The sequence below is a fragment of the Arvicanthis niloticus genome, chromosome 6 (assembly GCF_011762505.2).
Source record: "Arvicanthis niloticus isolate mArvNil1 chromosome 6, mArvNil1.pat.X, whole genome shotgun sequence".
Taxonomy (NCBI): Eukaryota; Metazoa; Chordata; class Mammalia; order Rodentia; family Muridae; genus Arvicanthis; species Arvicanthis niloticus.
The window spans coordinates 62,726,818-62,746,922 of record NC_047663.1 but is presented as its reverse complement, the minus strand read 5'-3'; the positions used below and the strand labels follow the sequence as shown (position 1 = coordinate 62,746,922).

General features: G+C 40.6%; 1 protein-coding gene across 3 annotated transcripts; it reads left to right on the top strand.

Moving 5' to 3' along the window:
- Positions 1 to 14,164: 14,164 nt before the first annotated feature.
- Positions 14,165 to 19,381, top strand: LOC117711357 (olfactory receptor 2AK2-like). 3 transcript variants are annotated; one of them, XM_076936758.1, is made up of 4 exons: positions 14,165 to 14,801; positions 16,355 to 16,456; positions 16,553 to 16,614; positions 16,816 to 19,381. In XM_076936758.1, the coding sequence occupies exon 4, from the start codon at positions 16,848 to 16,850 to the stop codon at positions 17,766 to 17,768; it is 921 nt and encodes a 306-aa protein (XP_076792873.1). In that variant the 5' UTR covers positions 14,165 to 14,801; positions 16,355 to 16,456; positions 16,553 to 16,614; positions 16,816 to 16,847; the 3' UTR covers positions 17,769 to 19,381. The 3 variants fall into 3 exon arrangements, with proteins under 3 accessions (XP_076792873.1, XP_034362843.1, XP_076792872.1); XM_034506952.2 differs by having other exon boundaries at positions 16,790 to 19,381; XM_076936757.1 differs by having other exon boundaries at positions 16,785 to 19,381.
- The last annotated feature ends 724 nt before the right edge of the window (positions 19,382 to 20,105 follow it).

Here is a 20,105-nt window from a genome sequence, read left to right as displayed (position 1 = left end):
CTCACAATCCAAGATATGTAAGGTCTTCCCTTGTTGTAGACAGCTAAGATTCTATTGCTAAAACTCAGGAATAAAAGCAAAGGAGAATCCTTTCTTTCCTTACAGGAAAACCATGCGTATCTTTTTTTTTTCCAGGACAAAGCTGAGAAGGGTTCGAAAAGTATCCATTGTGATGTCTCTGCTGCCAAGCTCCTCACCATGAGCCCTTGCAGTGTGTGGACACACTCTGTCTACACAGATCCTCTAGTCATGGCTGTGACTCCAGGGAACAGGAAACACAGGCTCATCTCAGCAGACACTCTACTTTTATCAGAAACTTCATGGGCTACACATAAGCAAAGGAAGTGTACAAAAGACACACAACCCCCCCCCATGTCTTCTAAATAATAGGTTTGGCTATGATAATTTGAAATGGCCAATCAGGTATAATGAGAAGAAGGAAAGCCAGCAGCTGCTGACTCCTGCTTAGTTGACAGAGGAGACAGCACCAGCTTGGGAACGGGTCCTTTACTCTTGAAAGCCACAAAGTGAGAAGTGTCCTACTCAGCTTTAATTGTCACTGTGACACAGCCTAAAGTCATCTGAGAAGAGAGCATGGACTAACATAGCTTGGCCTGTGGGCTTGTCTATGAGACATTGCCTTGATTTTAATTGATTTAGGAGGACCCAGCCTACAGCTGCCAGCACCATTCCTTGAACAAGTGGGTCTGGGCTGTATAAGGAAGAAGCTCAGTGTGAGCCTGTGAGTGATCCAGGGATTGGCTTTCCTTCCTGGATTCTACATTCAGTTCCTACTTGATTTCCTGCCCTGACTTCCCACAAAGATTGGCTGTGACTTGCAAAAAAAAAAAGTCAATGAACCCTTTCCTCCCCGAGTTGCTTTTGGTCAGAGTGTTTTAGCACAGGAACAGAATAAAACTAGAGCATGTCTGGACTGAATGACAGAGGCCTCCTGTTCTGATTCTGCTAATGGATTGTTTTTATAACTTCAAAATGGTCCATTGTGGGGCTGCAGACATGGCTTGGTGATTAAGAGCATTGCCTGTTCTTCCAGAGGATCTGAGTTCATTTCCCAGCAACCACATGGTGGCTCACAACCATCTGTAATGGGATCCAATGCCCTCTTCTGGCATGCAGGTGTGCATGCAGATAGAGCACTCATACATTAAATAAATATATTTTTTAAATTGACCAATATTTTCTAAATCTCAGCCTCCCATCTGTGTGAAGTTGACTTTCATTCCTCAGAGATTATGAGTTGGGCAAGGATGTAGCTCAGTTACTGGAGTGTTTGCCTAATGTGCACAAAGTCCTTAGGCAGTGTGTATTAGTGTGTGTGTGTGTGTGTGTGTGTGTGTGTGTGTGTGTGTCTGTGTGTCTGTGTATGTGTGTGTGTGTGTGTCTGTGAATGTGTAACTCTAGCACTTGGGAGGAGAATTCATGGGAAGATCAGTGTTTAAGGTCATCTCCTGACTATGTAGCAAGTTCAAAGTTACCTCCACAAAAGAAGGTCAGGCTTTCTCTGGGTCAGTCTCATTTCCACTGTCTTAAGGAGGCAGGTGCCTTGAGTCTGCAATAGACCCAGACCCAGACAGGGAAGCCTTATGTGAAAAAACTCAACCCATTCAAGCTATTATTTCACAAAATGGACAATAACTACAGCTGCCCAGGAGCATCAGCGTCTTTCCACACCCCCCCCAAAGTGGTCTGGAGGCTGGAAGACAGGCACCATCCCCTCCATGATGGAGGTGTCTAATGACTACCAAGACCAGTTCAGGGTGGAAACCTTACATGGTGATTACTGTCATCATGTCACCTAGATGAGGAGAGAGTTGCTGTCAAACAAGTGCCTCTTTGTTTGTTTGTTTTGTGTGTGGTTTTTTGTTTGTTGTTTCTATTTTTTTTTTTGTTATTGTTCTGTTTTGCTTGGGTTTTTGTTTCTTAGTTTGCTTGTTTTGGTTGGTTTTTTTTGTATTGTTTTTAGAGACAGAGTCTTTCTGTGTAGTTCTGGCTGTGGGGTCAAATCCAGAGCTCTGCCATGCCAGGATCAGTGCCATCTGTCCTTAGTTAAGTAGAGAAAGAGGCAAGTATCAGTGCAAAAATAGACAGAAAACTTATTCTGGTCATATTGTGAACAGACACAAAGATGCCCAGTAAGGCTCATCTTCAGTGTCCTGACAGGAAGTTTAGACTTTGAGAAGACAAGAGGCTGCATAGGCAACCTGTCCTGGTCAGGTTATGGTCCTGCCATGGCTTGCCCATCATTGACACAATGCTAGCCCTCCTGCAAGGTGGTCTGATGATTGTTGCAAATGTATGAAATACCTTTCTGGGACACAAGTGTAGCTTCTGGCCAGCACCAAGCTTCAGCCTTTTCCTTCTCCAAGTGTAGGGTTTCTGTGGAAATTCCAATTTCTTTACATTTATTGTCCCAGTAGTATGACAGCCAAAGTGAGGGCCACACTGTCTCTCTTTGGAACAGTTTCACTCCTACCAGAATGCTGTCAGTAACATCAGGAGAAATGAGGACAAACCATGGTGTCCCTAAACTCTGCTACCAAATAGATCAAAGAGAAGAGGAGAACACGGATTATGCAAATGGAAAGTGCAGAAATAAGTTCGCTTTTGGGCTCACAAGATGGCTCAGAGGGTAAGAGCACTTGCTGTCCAAGCCTGAGGACCCGAGTTTAATTTCCAGAACCCATAAAGAAAAGAATCCGGAATGGTGGCACACATCTGTAATCCCAGCACTCCTACAGCAAGATGGGAGGCAGAGACAGAAGAGCCATCCAGAAACTCATGGGCCATCACAGGCAAGTGTGCAATGTGAGGAAAGCAGCAAGAGAGCTGGCTTCAACAGAGCTGAATAGAGAAAGCCTTTCTGAGAGCTGCAATACAGAGAGTTGTGTGCACTCTTATATCACACCTCTCTCTCTCTCTGTCTCTCTCTCTGTCTCTCTCTCTGTCTCTCTCTTTCACACACACACGCACACACACACCAGCAAATAAAATGAAAGTTCTTTGTTTATTGTTTCAAATAACTGACTCATTAACTGTTGTTCAGTGCACAAAGCCCAGTCTGCAGAGACCTGAGTGGGTGTGCCAGGGTAGAGGTGGTAGCTGTGATGATAGTAGTAGTGTTAATAGTGGTGATGATGGTGATGACCATGGTAATGGTGATGGCAGTGGTGGGGGGATGGTGGTGGTAGAGGAGGGGATGCCGGTGATACTGAAGATAATGATAAGGGTGGTGATGGTGGTGGTGGTGGTAATGGTGGTGATGGTCATGGGGAGGGGATGATGGTGGTTGTGCGGGGATGGTGGTGTGATGGTGGTGATAGAAGAAAATGCTGTGGGTATGCAGGAAGGTGACATCATCATTCAGAGAGGCAGAGAGAAAGAGAGAGAAAGAGAGTAGGAGAGAGAGAGAGAGAGAGAGAGAGAGAGAGAGAGAGAGAGATCACAGCAGGACTCATTACACTGCATGTTTCGTCCTCGTCTCTATCAGGTAACTAGTGTGTTTCGCTTCCTGCGTACCCCACTTCTGTCTGTCATACTAGGAGAAAAGAACAAATTTCTTAGTTTTCAAGCACAGGATCAGTAAGCTGATGGTTTAACTACTTTTCCATCTAGCTTAAGAATCCATTTTTATAAAGTTATTAGGCTAGTCAATGTAGTCAAGATATTTAATTATTTCTAGGTATCACTAACTGTTAAAAGTTAAGCTATGTTTGCATAAACAACTTACTAAACAAAAGTTAGTTTGCTCATTCAAATTTACCCAGAATAATGTCAAAGGTAAAATACCAATGTATTAAAATGCTAGTGTATGTGCCAACACTTCCAGGTACAAAAGAAACCACTCATCACAAGTCCCATTGCTTAATGTGCTCTGTGACTCATGCTCTTCCATAAGATGCTGAGTGGATGAGTCTCGGGAGTAGGGAAGACTGATGAAGTGCAATGAAACTCCTGTTATGAGATGGTGACATTTCTGTGACTTAAGATGACAAAAATACTATTTAGAAAAAAGGATTGTGTTTTGCAGGAATCACTGGTGATCTTGGGTCTTTTAATAAAAATCACATTGTCTTGATCTGGCCTTGCTACTAGGTTTGGAGGAGACTTGCCGGACTCCAAGAGTATCCTGCCTTCCTGTGGAAACCTTTGGGGGCCCCAAAACTAACCAGCTTAGAACCCTGCCTGATGACCCATCCTAGTCAGATTTTCCCATCACCCCAGCAGGGTCTCTTTGGGACACAGCTTGCAAAACAGGGTCTACACAGGGCATAAATGAATACCTTAAGGAAATATAGGAAAATACATTCAAACAGGTAGAGGTATTAAAAGAGGAAACAAATCAATATAAAGAAATACAGGAAAACACAATCAAACAGGTGAACGATATGAATAAAACTGTCCAAAAAATAAACAAAGCACAAATGGAGGCAATCCTGAAGATAGAAAACCTACAGAAGAGAAGAAGTACAGACACAAACATCACTAATAAAATATACAGCAGATGGAAGTGAGAATCTCAGGGTTAGAAGATATGATAGATGAAATCAATACATCAGTCAAAGAAAATGCAAAATCTAAAAAGTTCATGACACAAAGCATCCAGGAAATCTGGGACACTATGAAAGGACCAAACTGAAGGATGATAGGAATAGAAGGAGATGAAAAAGAGGAGGAGGGAGAGGAGGAAGAGGAGAAGCAGCAGCAGGAGGAACAGGAGGAAGCAGCACAAAGACCCCCCCCCCCAAATCTTCAACTGAATAAAAGAAGAAAATTTCCCTAACATAAAGAGAGAGATACAATGGAACAAGAAGCTTACAGAACACCAAACAGATTGGACCAGAAAAGAAAATCTTCCTGCTACATAATAATCAAAACACTAAATATATAGAACAAAGAATGAATTTTAAAAGCTGCAATGTAAAAAGGCCAAGTAACATATAAAGGCAGACCTATCAGAATTACACCCAATTTCTCATCTGAGACTCTAAAAGCTAGAAGAGCCTGGACAGAGGTCTTAGATACCCTAAGAGAACACAAATGCCAACCCAGGCTACTATACCCAGCAAAACTTTCAATCAACATAGATGGAGAAACCAAGATATTCCATGACAAAACCAGATTCAAACAATACCTTTCCACTAACCCAGTCCTACAGAGGAAGACCAAATCAATACATCAGTCAGAGAAAATGACTACTAGAAGGAAAACTGCAACACAATGAGATTAACTACACTCAAGCAAACACAAGAAATAATTTCATACCATTAAAGCCAATAGAAGAAAAATTCTCTCTCTCTCTCTCTCTCTCTCTCTCTCTCTCTCTCTCTCTCTCTCTTCCTCTCTCCCTCTCTCAACCACCACAAACATCAAAATAACAATAATTGGCCATTACTATCTCTCAACATTAATGGACTCACTTCCCTAATAAAAAAAGCACAGGCTAACAGAATGGATATATAAACAAAATTGGTAATTCTGCTGTATACAGGAAACAAATCTCAGCAGTAGTCATTATCTCAGTATAAAGTTCTAGAAAAAGATTTTTCAAGCAAATGGACCCAAGAAACAAGCTGGAGTAGCCATTCTATTATCTAATAAAATAGACTTTCAACCAAAAGTAATCAAAAGAGACAGGGAAGAACACTTCATACACATCATAGGAATAATCTACAAAGTTTCTCAGTTCTAAACATCTATGCCCCAAATGGAAGGGCATCTACATTTGGAACAGTAATGATACTAAAGCTTAAATCATAGTGAAAATGGCTATCTTGCAAAAAGCAACCTACAGAATTAATGAAATGCTCATCAAAATTCCAATACATATTTTTTTTTACAGATCTTGAAAGAGCAATCATCAACTTCATATGGAAAAACAAAAATCCAGGATAGCCAAAACCAATTCTCAACAAAAAAGATCTTCTGGAGGAATCACCATCCCTGACCTCAAGCTGTACTACAAAGCAATCTGCATGGAATACAGCATGGAAGTGGTACTGAGACAGAGAGGTTGATCAATGGGATAGAATCAAAGACCCAGAAATAAACCCACACTAGCGATATTCTACTGTGGATACTTGATCATTGACAAAGAAGTCGAACCATCCAGTGGAAAAGGAAAGCATCATCAATAAACAATGCTGGTCTGACTGGCAGTAAAAATGTAGAAGACTCAACTTGATCCATGTGTATCACCCTGCTCAAGTCCAAACGGATCAAGAACCTCAACATAAATCAGACACACGGAATCTAATAGAAGAGAAAGTGGGAAATAGCCTTGAATGAATTGGCACAGGAGAAAATATTCCTGAACAGAACACTAATGGCTCCTATTCTAAGATCAAGAGTTGATAAATGGAAGCTCTTGAAACTGACAAGCTCTGTAAGGCAAAGGTCACTGTCAATAGGACAAAAGGCAGCCCAGAGATTGGGAAAGGATCATCACTAACCCTACATCTGGTTGAGAGCTAATATTCAAAATATATAAAGAACTCAAGAAGTTAGATTCCAAAAACTCAAATAATGCAACTTAAAAATGGGGTACAGAGCTAAACAGAGAATTCTCAACAAGGGACTGTCATCAGGGACATGCAAATTAAAACAGCCCTGAGGTTCCACCTTATACCAACTAGAATGCCTAAGATCAAAAATTCAAGGGATAGCACATGCTGGTAAGGATGTGGAGAATAGGAAATATTTCTTCATTGCTAATGAGATTGAAAACTTGTACAACCACTCTGGAATTCAAGCTGCCAGTGTCTCAGAAAATTGGAAATAGTTCTATCTGAAAACTGAGCTATACCGCTCCTGGGCATATACCCAAAAGATGCTCCAACACACATTAAGGACATGTGCTTCAGTATGTTCATAGCAGCTTTATTCATAACAGCCAGAAACTGGAAACAACCCAGATGTCCCTCAACCAATGATTGGTTACAAAAATTATGGTTCATTTACATAATAAAGTATTATTCATATATTAAAAACCAGGACATCATGAAATTCACAGGCAAATGGATAGAACTAGAAAATATTATCCTGAGTGAGTTAACCCATACCCAAAAGGACATGCGTGCTGTGTACTCACTGATAAGCAGATATTGACCATGAATTAAAGAATACTCATGATACACTCCACTGACCCAAAGAAGTTAGGCAAGAAGAAAAGCATACGCAAGGATGCTTTAATCACTCTTTGAAGGAGAAACAAAATAGTCATAGGAGGCAGAGGGAGGAAGAGAACTGGGTGGGAGATGTGGTGGGAGAGGAATGGGAAGGCAGGATCAATTGGGTGGAGGGAGAGACAAGGGATAGACCCAGAAGGCCTGGAGAGTGAATGGAAATCTGCAGCTTGCTCTGTGTGTGTGTGTGTGTGTGTGTGTGTGTGTGTGTGTGTGTGTGTGTGTGTGTGTGAATCCCTAAGAAGAAGTCTTAGAGACCTGGGATACAGGAGGCTACCAGGAATCAGTGCTGGTAACCTTAGCCTAACTGTGGGACATTAGAATCTGATGAGGCCACCTGCTGTAGCCAGGCAGGATCCCCAATGAAGGGATAAGGACACCAACCCACACACAAAACTCTCAACCCAAAATTTATCCTGTCTAAAAAAATGCAGGGATGGATCACAGGGTCCCCAGTGGAGGAGTTTGAGAGAAGTCTGAAAAATTTGAAGGGGCTTGTGGCCCCGTGTGGAGAGTGACAATACCAACCAACCAGAGCTTCCAGTGTCTAAACAGGTAGCCTGGAAACACACATGGAGAGACCCATGTCTCCAGCTGTATTTGTAGAGAGGATGGACTTGTTGGGTATCAAAGGGAGAGGAGGGCCTTGGTCCCTTGAAGGCTGGATGCCCCAGAAAGGGGGAATTTGAGGGTGGGGAGGTCAGAGTGTCTGGATGGGTGGGGGCGCACCCTCATAGAAATAGGAGGAGGGAGGATGTGTTAAGGGGTTTCTGGTGGTGGAAAATGGGTAAAGGTGATAACATCTGAAATATAGATAAATAAAGTTCCCAATAAATAACAACAACAACAACAACCAGAGAATGGAACTGTCTATGTCAGTCAAACATTTGAGACTTTTTAGCATCAATTTAACATTACCCACATTGCAGTGATTCCTTATAATTGTCAAGGACAAGAGACTGTGGATGGACCCATGGAACTTTAAAACAATATCTTCATAATATAAAAAAAAGGGGGAAATATGTCCCTATACACCACAAATTTATTTAAATCATGTTCTTTTTATTTTTTATTTTAATTTTTTTAAAGAAAATTTGGATGCCAAGGAACTTTCTGCTGAGTGTCTATGACACTCTACAACTAGGCACACTTATGCACAGGTGAAAGGAAATGATCCACTCACTGTCATAAGGCATGATCCCGATCAGGTATTAAATATGGGGACGAGGGCATGTTTGTGTTTTTTCTGCAGGATGCTGAAGGAACATGGTGGCCACCAGAGCAACATGTGAGACAGGTCATGCTAATGCCAGGACAAAGAATGATGCTGACCTGTGAGCTTGCTGAGTGCCCTGACAATGGTGACTGGGAAGTTGTATTGGACATATGTTCCTGACCCACCATTGCTTACCTATACCCCTGATGAGACAAGCTGCCTTGCCTTAAGATTTCACACCTTGTGGAACAAAGAATCAAAAAGAGAAGTTATAATGACTCTTGTATTGTTATTAAATGTGACCAGTTACTCAGACTCAATCATGAAATAACAGTCTTAATTTGGAAGTTTGGTTCCGGACATTTTCAGAGACATATATGGAAATAAGCTGCAGTTCCCTATGATGTTATGTTAGCAAGAGATAAAGTTGGGACAGGATCTGAATTTCGAACAGTTATTAGCAAATATGTTAAGGCTCTTTTAATTGTGAAGTTAAAAATATTTTTGTTTTCTCTACAGTATTTAATGTAAGTTTCATTGATTGTACACCTTCTAGCTGTGTTTGTGTTTTGGAATCTGGTATGTCATTTATGGAGGTCTATCAACCAGGTTTTGTTTTAGTGCCCTGTTTATCACAGAACCTCGGTATTCTAAAAATAGCTTGCAAGTTCTGGAAGAAATGAGTCAAGCTTTAAGCAGAAGCAATAGGGTAGCTGGCTTGATTATTACTGGTATAACAGCTTTAATTACATTAATTGCTAGTGCCACTGCTTCTGCAATTGCTGTGACACAAGAAGTTAAGACCGCTAATTTTGTTAATCATTTAGCAAAAAAAAAATGTTAATAATGTGTTGAATATAGAAGAGGATTTATATAGTCATTTAAAAGAACTGATTGATGTTATTTATCCTATTCAAATTATTGGAAAGAGGTGCAGAATTTAAGGCTAAGGAGCCATCTCAAGTGTCATGCCAAATACCATTGGAGTCATGTTACTCCTAAAATTTGCAGTGGTAGTCATTATAATTAGAAAGAAGTTTAAAGACACTTTCAGTGTATTTGGCATAATTCTAACACCTCTCTTGATGTTTTAATGATACATAGGGAAGCTTATGAATTTCAAGAATGCTGCTCTGCTGAGCATGATGTGGTAGATACTGCTGATAAAATTACCCATGGCCTGAGTTCAGTATTTCTATTTTGGTCAAGCTTCAACAATGGCATAGATAGCTTGATCATGCTAGTCCTTTTTGTTCTGGGAATACTTTTCTTCCTGTCCATTGTGTTAAAGCTTGTCTTTAACAACATCAACATGTTGGCAGCCAAAGTACATGAATTGAACCTGAAAATGAAACCCCAGACAAAGTTATTAAGTAAACAGTCTGGCAATTCAAGGGTGGTTAAGATTCTGCACAGAGCCTTACCAACCTAACACAGAAGTGCATTGCTTTGGAAAATGCATATTTCATGATGGGTAAGGAAGGAATTCTTGTCAGAAAGACCTAAGACAGTCTCAGTCTTGTTAATGAAATAAAAAAGGTGGAAAAGTGGAGAGCCTTTGGGGCTGCTTGGCAAGAAGCTGACATGGGCCAAGGACAAGAAAATGGGCTGCTTGGCAGGAATATGACATTGGCCAAGGACAAGGAAGTAGGCTTCAGGCAGGAATTGGACATTAGGCTAGAACAAAGAAGTAATATCAGGTAGGAATCTGAATATTAGGCTAGAATAAAGAAGTAATTTCAGACCAGAAACTAAATTTTAAACTAGAACAAGCAAGTAGGCTTCAGACATGAAAAGACTTTGGGCTAGGACAGGGAAATAGGCTCAGATACTTTGGTCATCCTGATAAGCCCTTAGAAACAGTGATCATGGGAGTGTTCACATAATTGGGTTTAATGCCTTGCTTGTTCTTTGACAATTTGTGTTTATTGTCTTGTTTGTTCCTTGACTATTTGCATCTATTGTATTGCTAGTTCCTCAACTTAGAACTGACCTTACCAGATGCATGTAATTAAAATGGTATAAAAGCAAAAAGGAGGAGGGAGATGAGATAGGGAGTTTTAGGGAAAGAAAATGGGGAAAGGGCATGACATCTGTATTGTAAATAAGTAAAATATCCAATAACAAATTGTTAAAAATGCAGAGTTGGAGCAGAGACTGAAGGAAATGACCAACTAATAACTGGCACAACTCAAAACCAATCCCATAGGCAAGCACCAATCCCTGACATTATTAATAACATTCTGTTATGCTTGCAGAATGGATCCTAGCAAAACTGTCCTCTGAGAGGCTCTACCCAGCAGCAGACTGAAACAGATTCAGATACCCACAAGCAAACTTTAATGGAGGTCGGGGACACTTGTGGAAGAGTTGGGAGGACTGAAGGTCCTGAAGTAGATGGGAACCCCACAGGACAACCAACAGAGTCAACAAACATGGTCCCCTGGGAGCTCTCAGAGTCTAAGCTACCAGCCAAGAAACAGAAATGGTCTGGAATTAGGCCCCTGGCACATGTGTAGCAGACATGCAGCTCAATCTTCATGGCTGCCTTGTCTGGCCTCAGTGGGAGAGGATCTGCCTAATCTAGCAGAGACTTGATGTGTCAGAGTGGGGGTTTACCCACAGTTGCCCCACCCTTTTAGAGGATAAGGGGAGGGAGACTATGTGAGGGAGGGACCAGGAGGGTGTTAGTGTTTAAGATATTAAATAATTAATTAATTAATAAAAAAGGATCTATTAACTGCCAGCCTGATGAACAATCTTTGACCCATATTTGAGATTGCAAGAGAAATGAGGTAAGAGAAGAATTTTTACAGGGGAAACCACAAGATCTTCACCATCTGTGCAAGCACAACTGCCCTTTTCCCCCCAGTGTAGTGACCCTCAGACAATCTTTGGGCATCCTAATAAGCAAGTTACAAAAGCCAAAGAAGCAGTTAGTCATATGATAACAAGTTAAATAGTCACAGCTCTCCATTTTTGGGTGGGGGTCTGAGTCAGGGTTACTGGGACCTTATCTCCCAGGGACTGGGGTCAGAAACAAATAGCTAGTGGGCACCAAGACGGATGCCTGGCATGAAATGGAGTACCTTTAACAATCACAATGGCAAGAACTTGTCCCAAAGAGTTAAAAGTACAGTTATTTCCTCAAATTTGAAAATGTGTTTTCATATTCAAAAGATATGGCAGGAGCAGATAGTTTTCCATGAAGATGAAGCCAACTTTGCTTGAATATACAGTGTATTACTGAACACTCTTAGACTTTGTACAAAAGACGTATGCAAAACCCTTATTTCAGAAGATGGTCTGAGTATATTGTTTGTGGACTTAGTCTGTTCTTTTTCTCCATAAAATGTTTTTACTCTTAATTTTGGCCAACATTTTTATTCATTGAAAACTTATTTTCAGGTTTTGTGTTGTGTTTTGACAGAATATCTGATGGTCTAGTGAGAAGTGTTGTATCCACTTCTTAAGTCACCCCTAAACTGTGCACAAATTGGTCATTTTTACCAGAAATTTAAGTATTATTACTAATAATTTTTCTTTCTTTCTTTCTTTCTTTCTTTCTTTCTTTCTTTCTTTCTTTCTCCTTTTATTTATTTTTCACCGTCTTCCTCAGGTGGAGTAGAAATGGACACAGCTAACAACAGCACATTCAGCCATTTCATCCTTATAGGCTTCTCTGACTGGCCCCAGCTGGAGAGGGTTCTCGTCACTGTCATCCTGCCCACCATCCTGACCCTGATGGGCAACAGCACCAGCATCCTGGTGTCTAGGCTGGACACCCCCATATATTACTTTCTCACACACTTGTCCTTCCTGGACCTCAGCTTCACCAGCAGCTCCATCCCACAGCTGCTCTATAACCTCAGCGGGCCGGACAAGACCATCAGCTATGTGGGCTGTGCTCTGCAGCTGGTCCTGTTCCTGGGCCTGGGGGGTGTGGAGTGCCTGCTGCTGGCTGTCATGGCCTATGACCACTTTGTAGTGGTCTGCAAGCCCCTGAACTACATGATATTGATGTCTAGTCAGCTGACCATTCCTGATGCTCAAAAGCCAACATGTAGTGCTGAGGGAGGCTGGGAATGAGGTCCGTGCTGTGGTCTTAAGTCAGTCTGGGAAAAAGATTGAGTCACTGACTACAATGATAAAGTTGGTATTCGTGACAAACTGTGTGCTGCAATTATTTTTATTGCCCCTGTAAGCCAGCTACACTTGGGAACTTCATGTGTAACAGTTTTCTGGGATAAGACTGTTCATTGGTTAGCATAGAAATGAGGACTATCTATACACATAAATATTACACCTTAGTTATTGGCTAAACTTGGAAATTTAATATAAAAACCGAAGTAAAGGAACTAGTAGTAAAATTAAAAGAAAATATAAAGAAAAGGGAAGTGAAAGGTTTTATAAGGCTATGTTTACAGAGTGAAATTTGCATAAATTCAAACATCAAATGTGTGCTGGTGGTAGCAGTCTGCTTGCTCATGGGCATTAGTACGTCAATGGGTCATTAGTTAATAAGGTTTAAAACCCATTGAATGTGGAAGAGACCACAAAATGCAGGACTAATGGGAAGAGATAGCACTAATAACATGTCTAATAAGAATGTTAAACAACAGAAAGATACAAGAAAAGGTTGTGTTGTTAAATTGTAGAAAATACTCATTTCAAAGTTAATGAAGTCACTTTCACCTCTTACTATAAAGGTAAATAGGAATAAGGAATCTACAGGAAGAATAAATTATAATAATTATTTTTCTTGAATCTACTATGTTATCAAGAAAAACATTTCATAGAAAAAGGTATCAGTACTAAAGATGGCTCAGTGTAACATGTAAAGTCTTACCTACAATTGATTGGGTTAGATTTTTACAATTAACACTGTAAATATTATCCAAGGATAAATTTGTAGTGAAGCCTCTTCTTAGGAGATTTATATTGTCTTCAGATAAAAGGGCAAAATAAAGAAAACAGACATTTGTATCAATAGATTACAAATTAAATATGCTACCTAGCAAACTTGGAATTTGTTTGAGATAAATGATTTCAAAGATCTAGTTTTTACAGTGTTTATATGATGTTGCTACTTGTTGAGAAATAGGAAGGCTTCAGTATGCAGTCAATATTAAACAGAGTCATTTATTTTCTCTTTTAATTAAAAACTATAGCTGCTTTAGATTAACTGAAACACTTTTGCAGCAGGAGGAGATTGCACTTTGCCGTTGATCCAATTTCTTGTCCAAGCTGGGACACAGTGAGCTGTTTTTACTCCAGCCTCAATCAGAGCTGTGGCTTTCACAAACATGACCCTCTTACATCAGTGATCATGCTGCCCACTTGGAGATTGTCTCCAGGAGTATGTGACCCAAGCCAAAACCTAGATTGTGTAAGTCTTTGAAACGCCGTATTTATGATGTTTCTCATATCTACATTTTGCAGCTCACTCCTTATGCTTCTGTGCAGATGTGCATGTTGAGAGTGTGTAAGGGACGGAGTTGTTAAAAACTTATCAGCTTCAGTTATGATGAAAATGTGTTTTGAAAATTTATTCTGACCTCTTTGAACTTCTCCTGTGCAGTGCAAACTTGAGTTCTAATAAAATGATATCTCTCTTGTATGTGATGTGTTTATTTAATTGTGGACAAGAGACCAGGTTTTCCCAGAAGGATTCTGAAAGAATGCCTGTGAGGTCCAACCTTCACCGGCAGCCAGAGCTCTTAAGACCTTAAAAGTCTTCCATAGACGCCAAAATGATATTTCTTTTTCACTTAAGTCTTCAGTGTTAGGTGAGATTTAATTTTTTGAGGCCAAAACCCAACACCTTATAAATTCACAGTGAGCTAACAGTCTCCAAAATGTGCTGGGAATCAGAGGTTTTAGAAGCCAGGGTTTATTTTTTGATACAGAGATTAAGTAGCTTGATTCACTGGATATTAACACTGTATTTAAAGTTATTCATGGAGGCACAGTTGTGACTTTCTACCTGTTATCTCTAGCTGTCTTATCTTTTTATGTATTTTTGGGCAGGTCTATATTCAGTTCTTACTTAGTATTCCATTTTTGAGGAGAAATCCTAGGAAAGTGAGATATGTATCTCCAATATTCAGCTGCTAATGACACAGTTAAAATTATTTAGAGTTAAATTTATAGAAAGACAGGCAGTCCACCTTTCTCGTCATCTGGAGGAAAATCTCCCATGAACCTCTTATTAAGAAGCTCAGCGTGATGAAAGACAGAATTCGGGCTTGGTCACGGCACAGCCTCTTAGCTGACAAAGGAGCCTTCCAGTCAAGGAATTACTGAAGTAAAGCGAGTTCTCTGATGAATTTGCTATTGATCTTGTTGGTGATCCAATAGCAGTGGTGCCTTTGCTGGTGAAGGTATGTATTGGGATTGTTGGGTAAAGTGCATTGTTTTACCTGTAACACATACTCTTGAATTGAATCAACTCCTGGCTGAATGCACGTTCCAGCTATCTCTTTGACAAACATCTCAAGATCAACATGTATGAGCACTGTCCATTGTTATTTTCAAGCTTGTAACCCTCTCACAAGGAGAAAGGGACTGGGACTTCTCCCAGTTTCAGGGGACAAGATTGCCATAACATATGCCATTTCTGAGCATATTTAGAATATTTTCTGAGTTCAGAATTAATTATAGTTTAATTTATTCATTACAGAGGTGCAATGTGTTAATTTGACACATGTACAGTGCATACAGTGTGCACGGATAAACATCAGGTTAGTGGACATCTTTTACACTGATTCCAAATACCCTTATCCAGACTCTCACTGGGTAAAAGACATGGTTGTGACAGGGGTTCACATGGGGTAAATAGCTCACATGTGTGCACTGCTCTGGGTTATCCCAGCACACTGTCCTCCAAAGGGAAGCAGCCTCATCTAAATCACAGTGTGTTTGGGGTGGCCTGGGGAGGTTGTCAGAACTAGGGCTGCTGCTGCTGCTGCTGCTGCTGCTGCTGCTGCTGCTGCTGCTGCTGCTGCTGCTGCTGCTGCTGCTGTTATAGACTAAGTTTTGTTTTTAGAGAGTGAGAAACCAGACTAAGTGATTTCCAACATATTGAACAAAACCAAAAATTACAGCTCTTTCTGTAATGAAGTGAAAGGAAAATTTACCCTTTCCAGTCTCACAGTATTTAAAAATCACTTTAACATATGTAAGCATTCAGCAGACAGTGACTAAGCTTCTAATGATGAGAAGCCAAGACATTGCTGGTCTTGGTGGCCCAACATGTATCTCAGCACTCAGGAAATGACATCAGGAAAGGACTGAAGTTGAGGCCGGATCTGAGCTACTGAGCAAGCTGAATGAGACTTAGCCTAGAAAATCAATTACTAAGGGTATAACTTAGGATAAGAGTGTTTGCCAAGGCCAGGCATTTGATCCCAGTAACACACATGTACACACAACCTATGCATGCATGTGCACGCACACCATAAAAATCAGCAAGTTATGCCACACTTTCAGCAGTGACTAATGTCAGGGTCTGGATAACACCTGACACTCGCAGTAATTGAGGAACAAACCTAAACTGTGCACAGTCTAGCATTTTATTGTCTTAAGGAAGAGTGGGGAGGTAAGGAATAACCGAAAGCTTTATATAAAAAATAATAACCTTGACCTACATTGCACTATTAATTTCTGCTTAATTCTCTTTCATACATCACATTTTGAGAGTTTGAAAATGTTGTCTACTCCTCTGCTCCTTGAAAGCAGTCTCATTGCTCTATGCAAGAGATGAATGAAATATGTATAATGCAATCAAATGCTTAGTGTAACTGCACATGATGCTTTCCTGTGTTATGTAATCGCCTTGTAGACAGACTACCTCTTCCTAATTTTTACATTATTGCATGAGGATGTCAGTACTTTGTTCATTTCCTGTACACATTCTATGTTGTGATTTCCTAAGATTTTCCAGTCAGTACTTTGTTCATAAGGATAAGTGCGGGAATGCTGTCTGTAAGAGAAGGAAACCTGACTATAGTCTCTCACCAGAGAGGATCCGCAGCAGGTAAAGAAAATTTTCTGAGAATTACATAACTGGTAGTTTTGTGATTATTTAAATTTTGTTCTGTTATCTCAAAAATGTTTGTTCTTATTTCCTCAGTTATAGCTTATAAATAACTCTGAATCAAAGGAGAGTTGGAAGACTCCATCCATGTAGAAATGGTAAGAACAGAGAATCCAAAATCTCTTTTCAAAGTTCAGTTGTGTCAGGCATGAATGGAAACAGCACAGTCTTGCATTAATGCATGACACAACAGGTTAAACAAAACTAAGAGTACCATAAGTTATTCAGGAAACCTATCCAGTGTAATAATAGTCATTTCCTCCTCAAGGACAGTCCTCACCAGGCCATGCCCTTTCCAGATTTGATCTGCTTTGATGGTTCAGTCTAAGTCATGGAGACAGGAAACCACAGCTATGGGACAGACTTCACCTTGGTTGGTCTTTTCCAGTATGGACACATGGACACCTTCCTCTTTACAGTCATCACCATCCTCTTTGCAGTGGCTCTCATAGGCAACATCACACTGGTCCATCTCATCAGGGTGGACCGAAAACTCCATACCCCCATGTACTTCCTCCTCAGCCAGCTCTCCATCATCGACATGATGTACATCTCCACCACTGTGCCCAAGATGGCAGCTAACTTCCTGTCAGACACCAAGGCCATTTCCTTTCTGGGCTGTGAGATCCAAGCCTTTATGTTTCTGACCCTGGGTGGGTCTGAAGCTCTCCTGCTGGGCTTCATGTCCTATGACAGGTATGTAGCCATCTGCCGGCCCTTGCACTACCCTGTGCTCATGAGCAGGAAGATCTGCTGCTCCATGGTCGCCGGTGCCTGGAGCAGCAGCTCCATCAATGCTTTAGTGCACACAGTGTATGTATTTCAACTCCCATTCTGTGGATCTAAGATTGTCAACCACTTTTTCTGTGAGGTTCCATCTCTCCTGCCACTGGTGTGTGAAGACACATCCCAATATGAGCATACAGTCCTCATGAGTGGGCTTGTCATTCTGCTGCTACCCTTCCTGGCCATCCTAGCTTCCTATGCTCAGGTGTTGGTTGTTGTATTCCACATGGGTTCAGGGCAGGGACAGAGTAGAGCTGTGTCCACCTGCTCTTCCCACCTGACCGTGGCCAGCCTGTTCTATGTCACTACTCTCTGCACCTACACCCAGCCACACTCCTTGCATTCTCCTGGAAGGGACAAAGTGTTGGCTGTTCTTTACTCAATTGTCACCCCTGTTTTGAACCCATTTATCTACAGCCTGAGGAATAAAGAGGTCATGGGGGCCCTCAGGAGACAAATGGGATGATAGATATTAATGTAGAAAGTAGAACTTTGGGTCATCCAGTGGACTGATATAAAGGCTGGTCTTGGACACTCTCTGGGATGATTTCAGGATTGATATTCTGGTGGAAGCTTACCAGCTTGTCTCACTCACTGAACAAGAGCAGGAACCTTTGCCCACACAGTGTCACACTGAGTTGATCATTTGAATCTGAATGTTAGCTCTGAAGGAGATGGAAGGCCTTTGTCCTTGGCCCTGGCATCTCTGGCTTCCTTTCAGCCTGGGTTGGCTTTCCACAGAACCTTATGCTCTGATGCAAGGAACCGTGGCTTCTCAGACTTTGGGAGTCAGAAAGTTGCCTGCTATCTCTTTCTCTGGATGCTCTTTCTGCAGTTTATGAGTACAGCTGTACATTTCTAGACATTTTACATAAATCTAGAATGTTTTACTGATTTTCTTTACAGGTACAAGTATTATATAAAAGTGTGTGTTTTATACTGTGACTTGTTTTAATGGAACTTCTGAAAGAAATACAGAAGGAGATAAGTTAATGCTTGCTTTGATGCTTGTGTGACTATTACCACCTGAGTAAGATTTTTAAGCTCTCCTAAGCAGTATAATGATGTCTTGCTGACTCCCTTTATTAATACTCTTCCCCAAATTTCACTAATGGCTTTGTAATAAGCATCATCAATGGATCTTTCTGACAGTATGCACTCTGTCTCTCTCCATGAACGCTTTTATGTTGCTCTCTCAGCAGCCATGGTAGTTTATAATCAGGACATTTAGACAAAAAGAACCAAAATGGTTCTGCTTTAAAAATCCATATACAATTTTTGTATTTTGTCTATGGCTAATATACAATAAGTGCTGACAGCAATAATATTATTTCAAGAAAATGTCCTGTACATATACTGTACATATACTATCCTGAAGCTCCCTATGTAGAGTAGAATATTCCCAAACTAGTTTTTGAAATAAAGTTGTATGTCAGCATGCACAGACTTTTAAAAGAACAATCACTGGCTTTTGTTTTTGTTGTAATTTGAAGTAACAGATGCTTATGAGCCACCATGTGGGAATCAAACCTGGGTCCTCTGGAGGAACAGTCGGTGCTCTTATATTTGAGCCAGCTTTCTAGGACCTCTGCGTCACTGTCATGTAGTTCAAAAACCAATGAATTAAAAGTTCTATGCACCTAAGTACTGGTGTAAGTAACATGGCAAGTAATTTCCAGTATTAAAATATATATGTTGTGGGGCTAGAGTGGTGGCGTAGCCGTTAATAGCACTGGCTGCTCTTCTCGAGGACTTGAGTTCAAATCCCAGCATGATTGTAAGGTATCTCACAACTGTCTGTAGCTCCATCTCCAAAGTATCTGATGCCTCAGGCCTCCAGGAGCACTTATGTGCATAGATCCATGTCCACACCCACACATACATACATATATACATACATACGTACATACGTACGTACGTACGTACATACATACATGCATACAACTACTAATACATGATGTCAAATATTCTAGAGATTCATTGTTGCTTCTTTGTAATTGGTGCCAATAATAAAAGTGATAATTTTAATGACACACGGAACACCTCTTCTTGGCTCTAATAAAAATGAATTGCATCTGTTGCCTGTGTGTGTGATTCCATTCTCCTAACTGGGCTGACTTGTCCTGTCTCGGAGGGAAGACAATGCAAACTGCTCTGCTGAGACTTGATGTGCCAAAGTTGGGGGATAACCAGGGGATCCCCCACCTGCTCAGGGGAGAACAGGATGAGGGATAGTGAAGGAATTGTGTGAACGGAAAATGGGAGAGGACAGCAATCAAATGTAAATTGAATAAATTAATTAATTAATGGAAATAAAGAATGTATTCCATAAGTTGTATATGCATACATGTGTGTACATAATTTATATATGTGTGTATATGTATATTACATACCATATATGGATACATACATGTATGTGACAATAATTATCAATAAAAGGAAGCTATTACATTGAAAATGGTGAAGGTGGACAGAGTTTGAGGGAAGAAAGTGAAGAGAAAAAGTAATATTACTATATTTCACTTAAAAATAAAGTAAAATTTTAAAGTGAAAGGGAATTTAAACAGAGATATTCTACAGAGAATGAAAACAGTGCTCCCAAAAGACATGGGTTATTTAATCGAAATCTAAGTGTCAGGCACAGGACGCCTCCCTCCAACTGTCTTAGTTTTCTATTTCTGTGACAAAACACTATGACCATCACTGGAGAGATGGCTCAGAGGTTAAGAGCACTTTCTCTTCTTCCAATGGATCTGGGTTCAATTTATAGCACCAAATCACAGCTCACAACTGCCTGAAACTT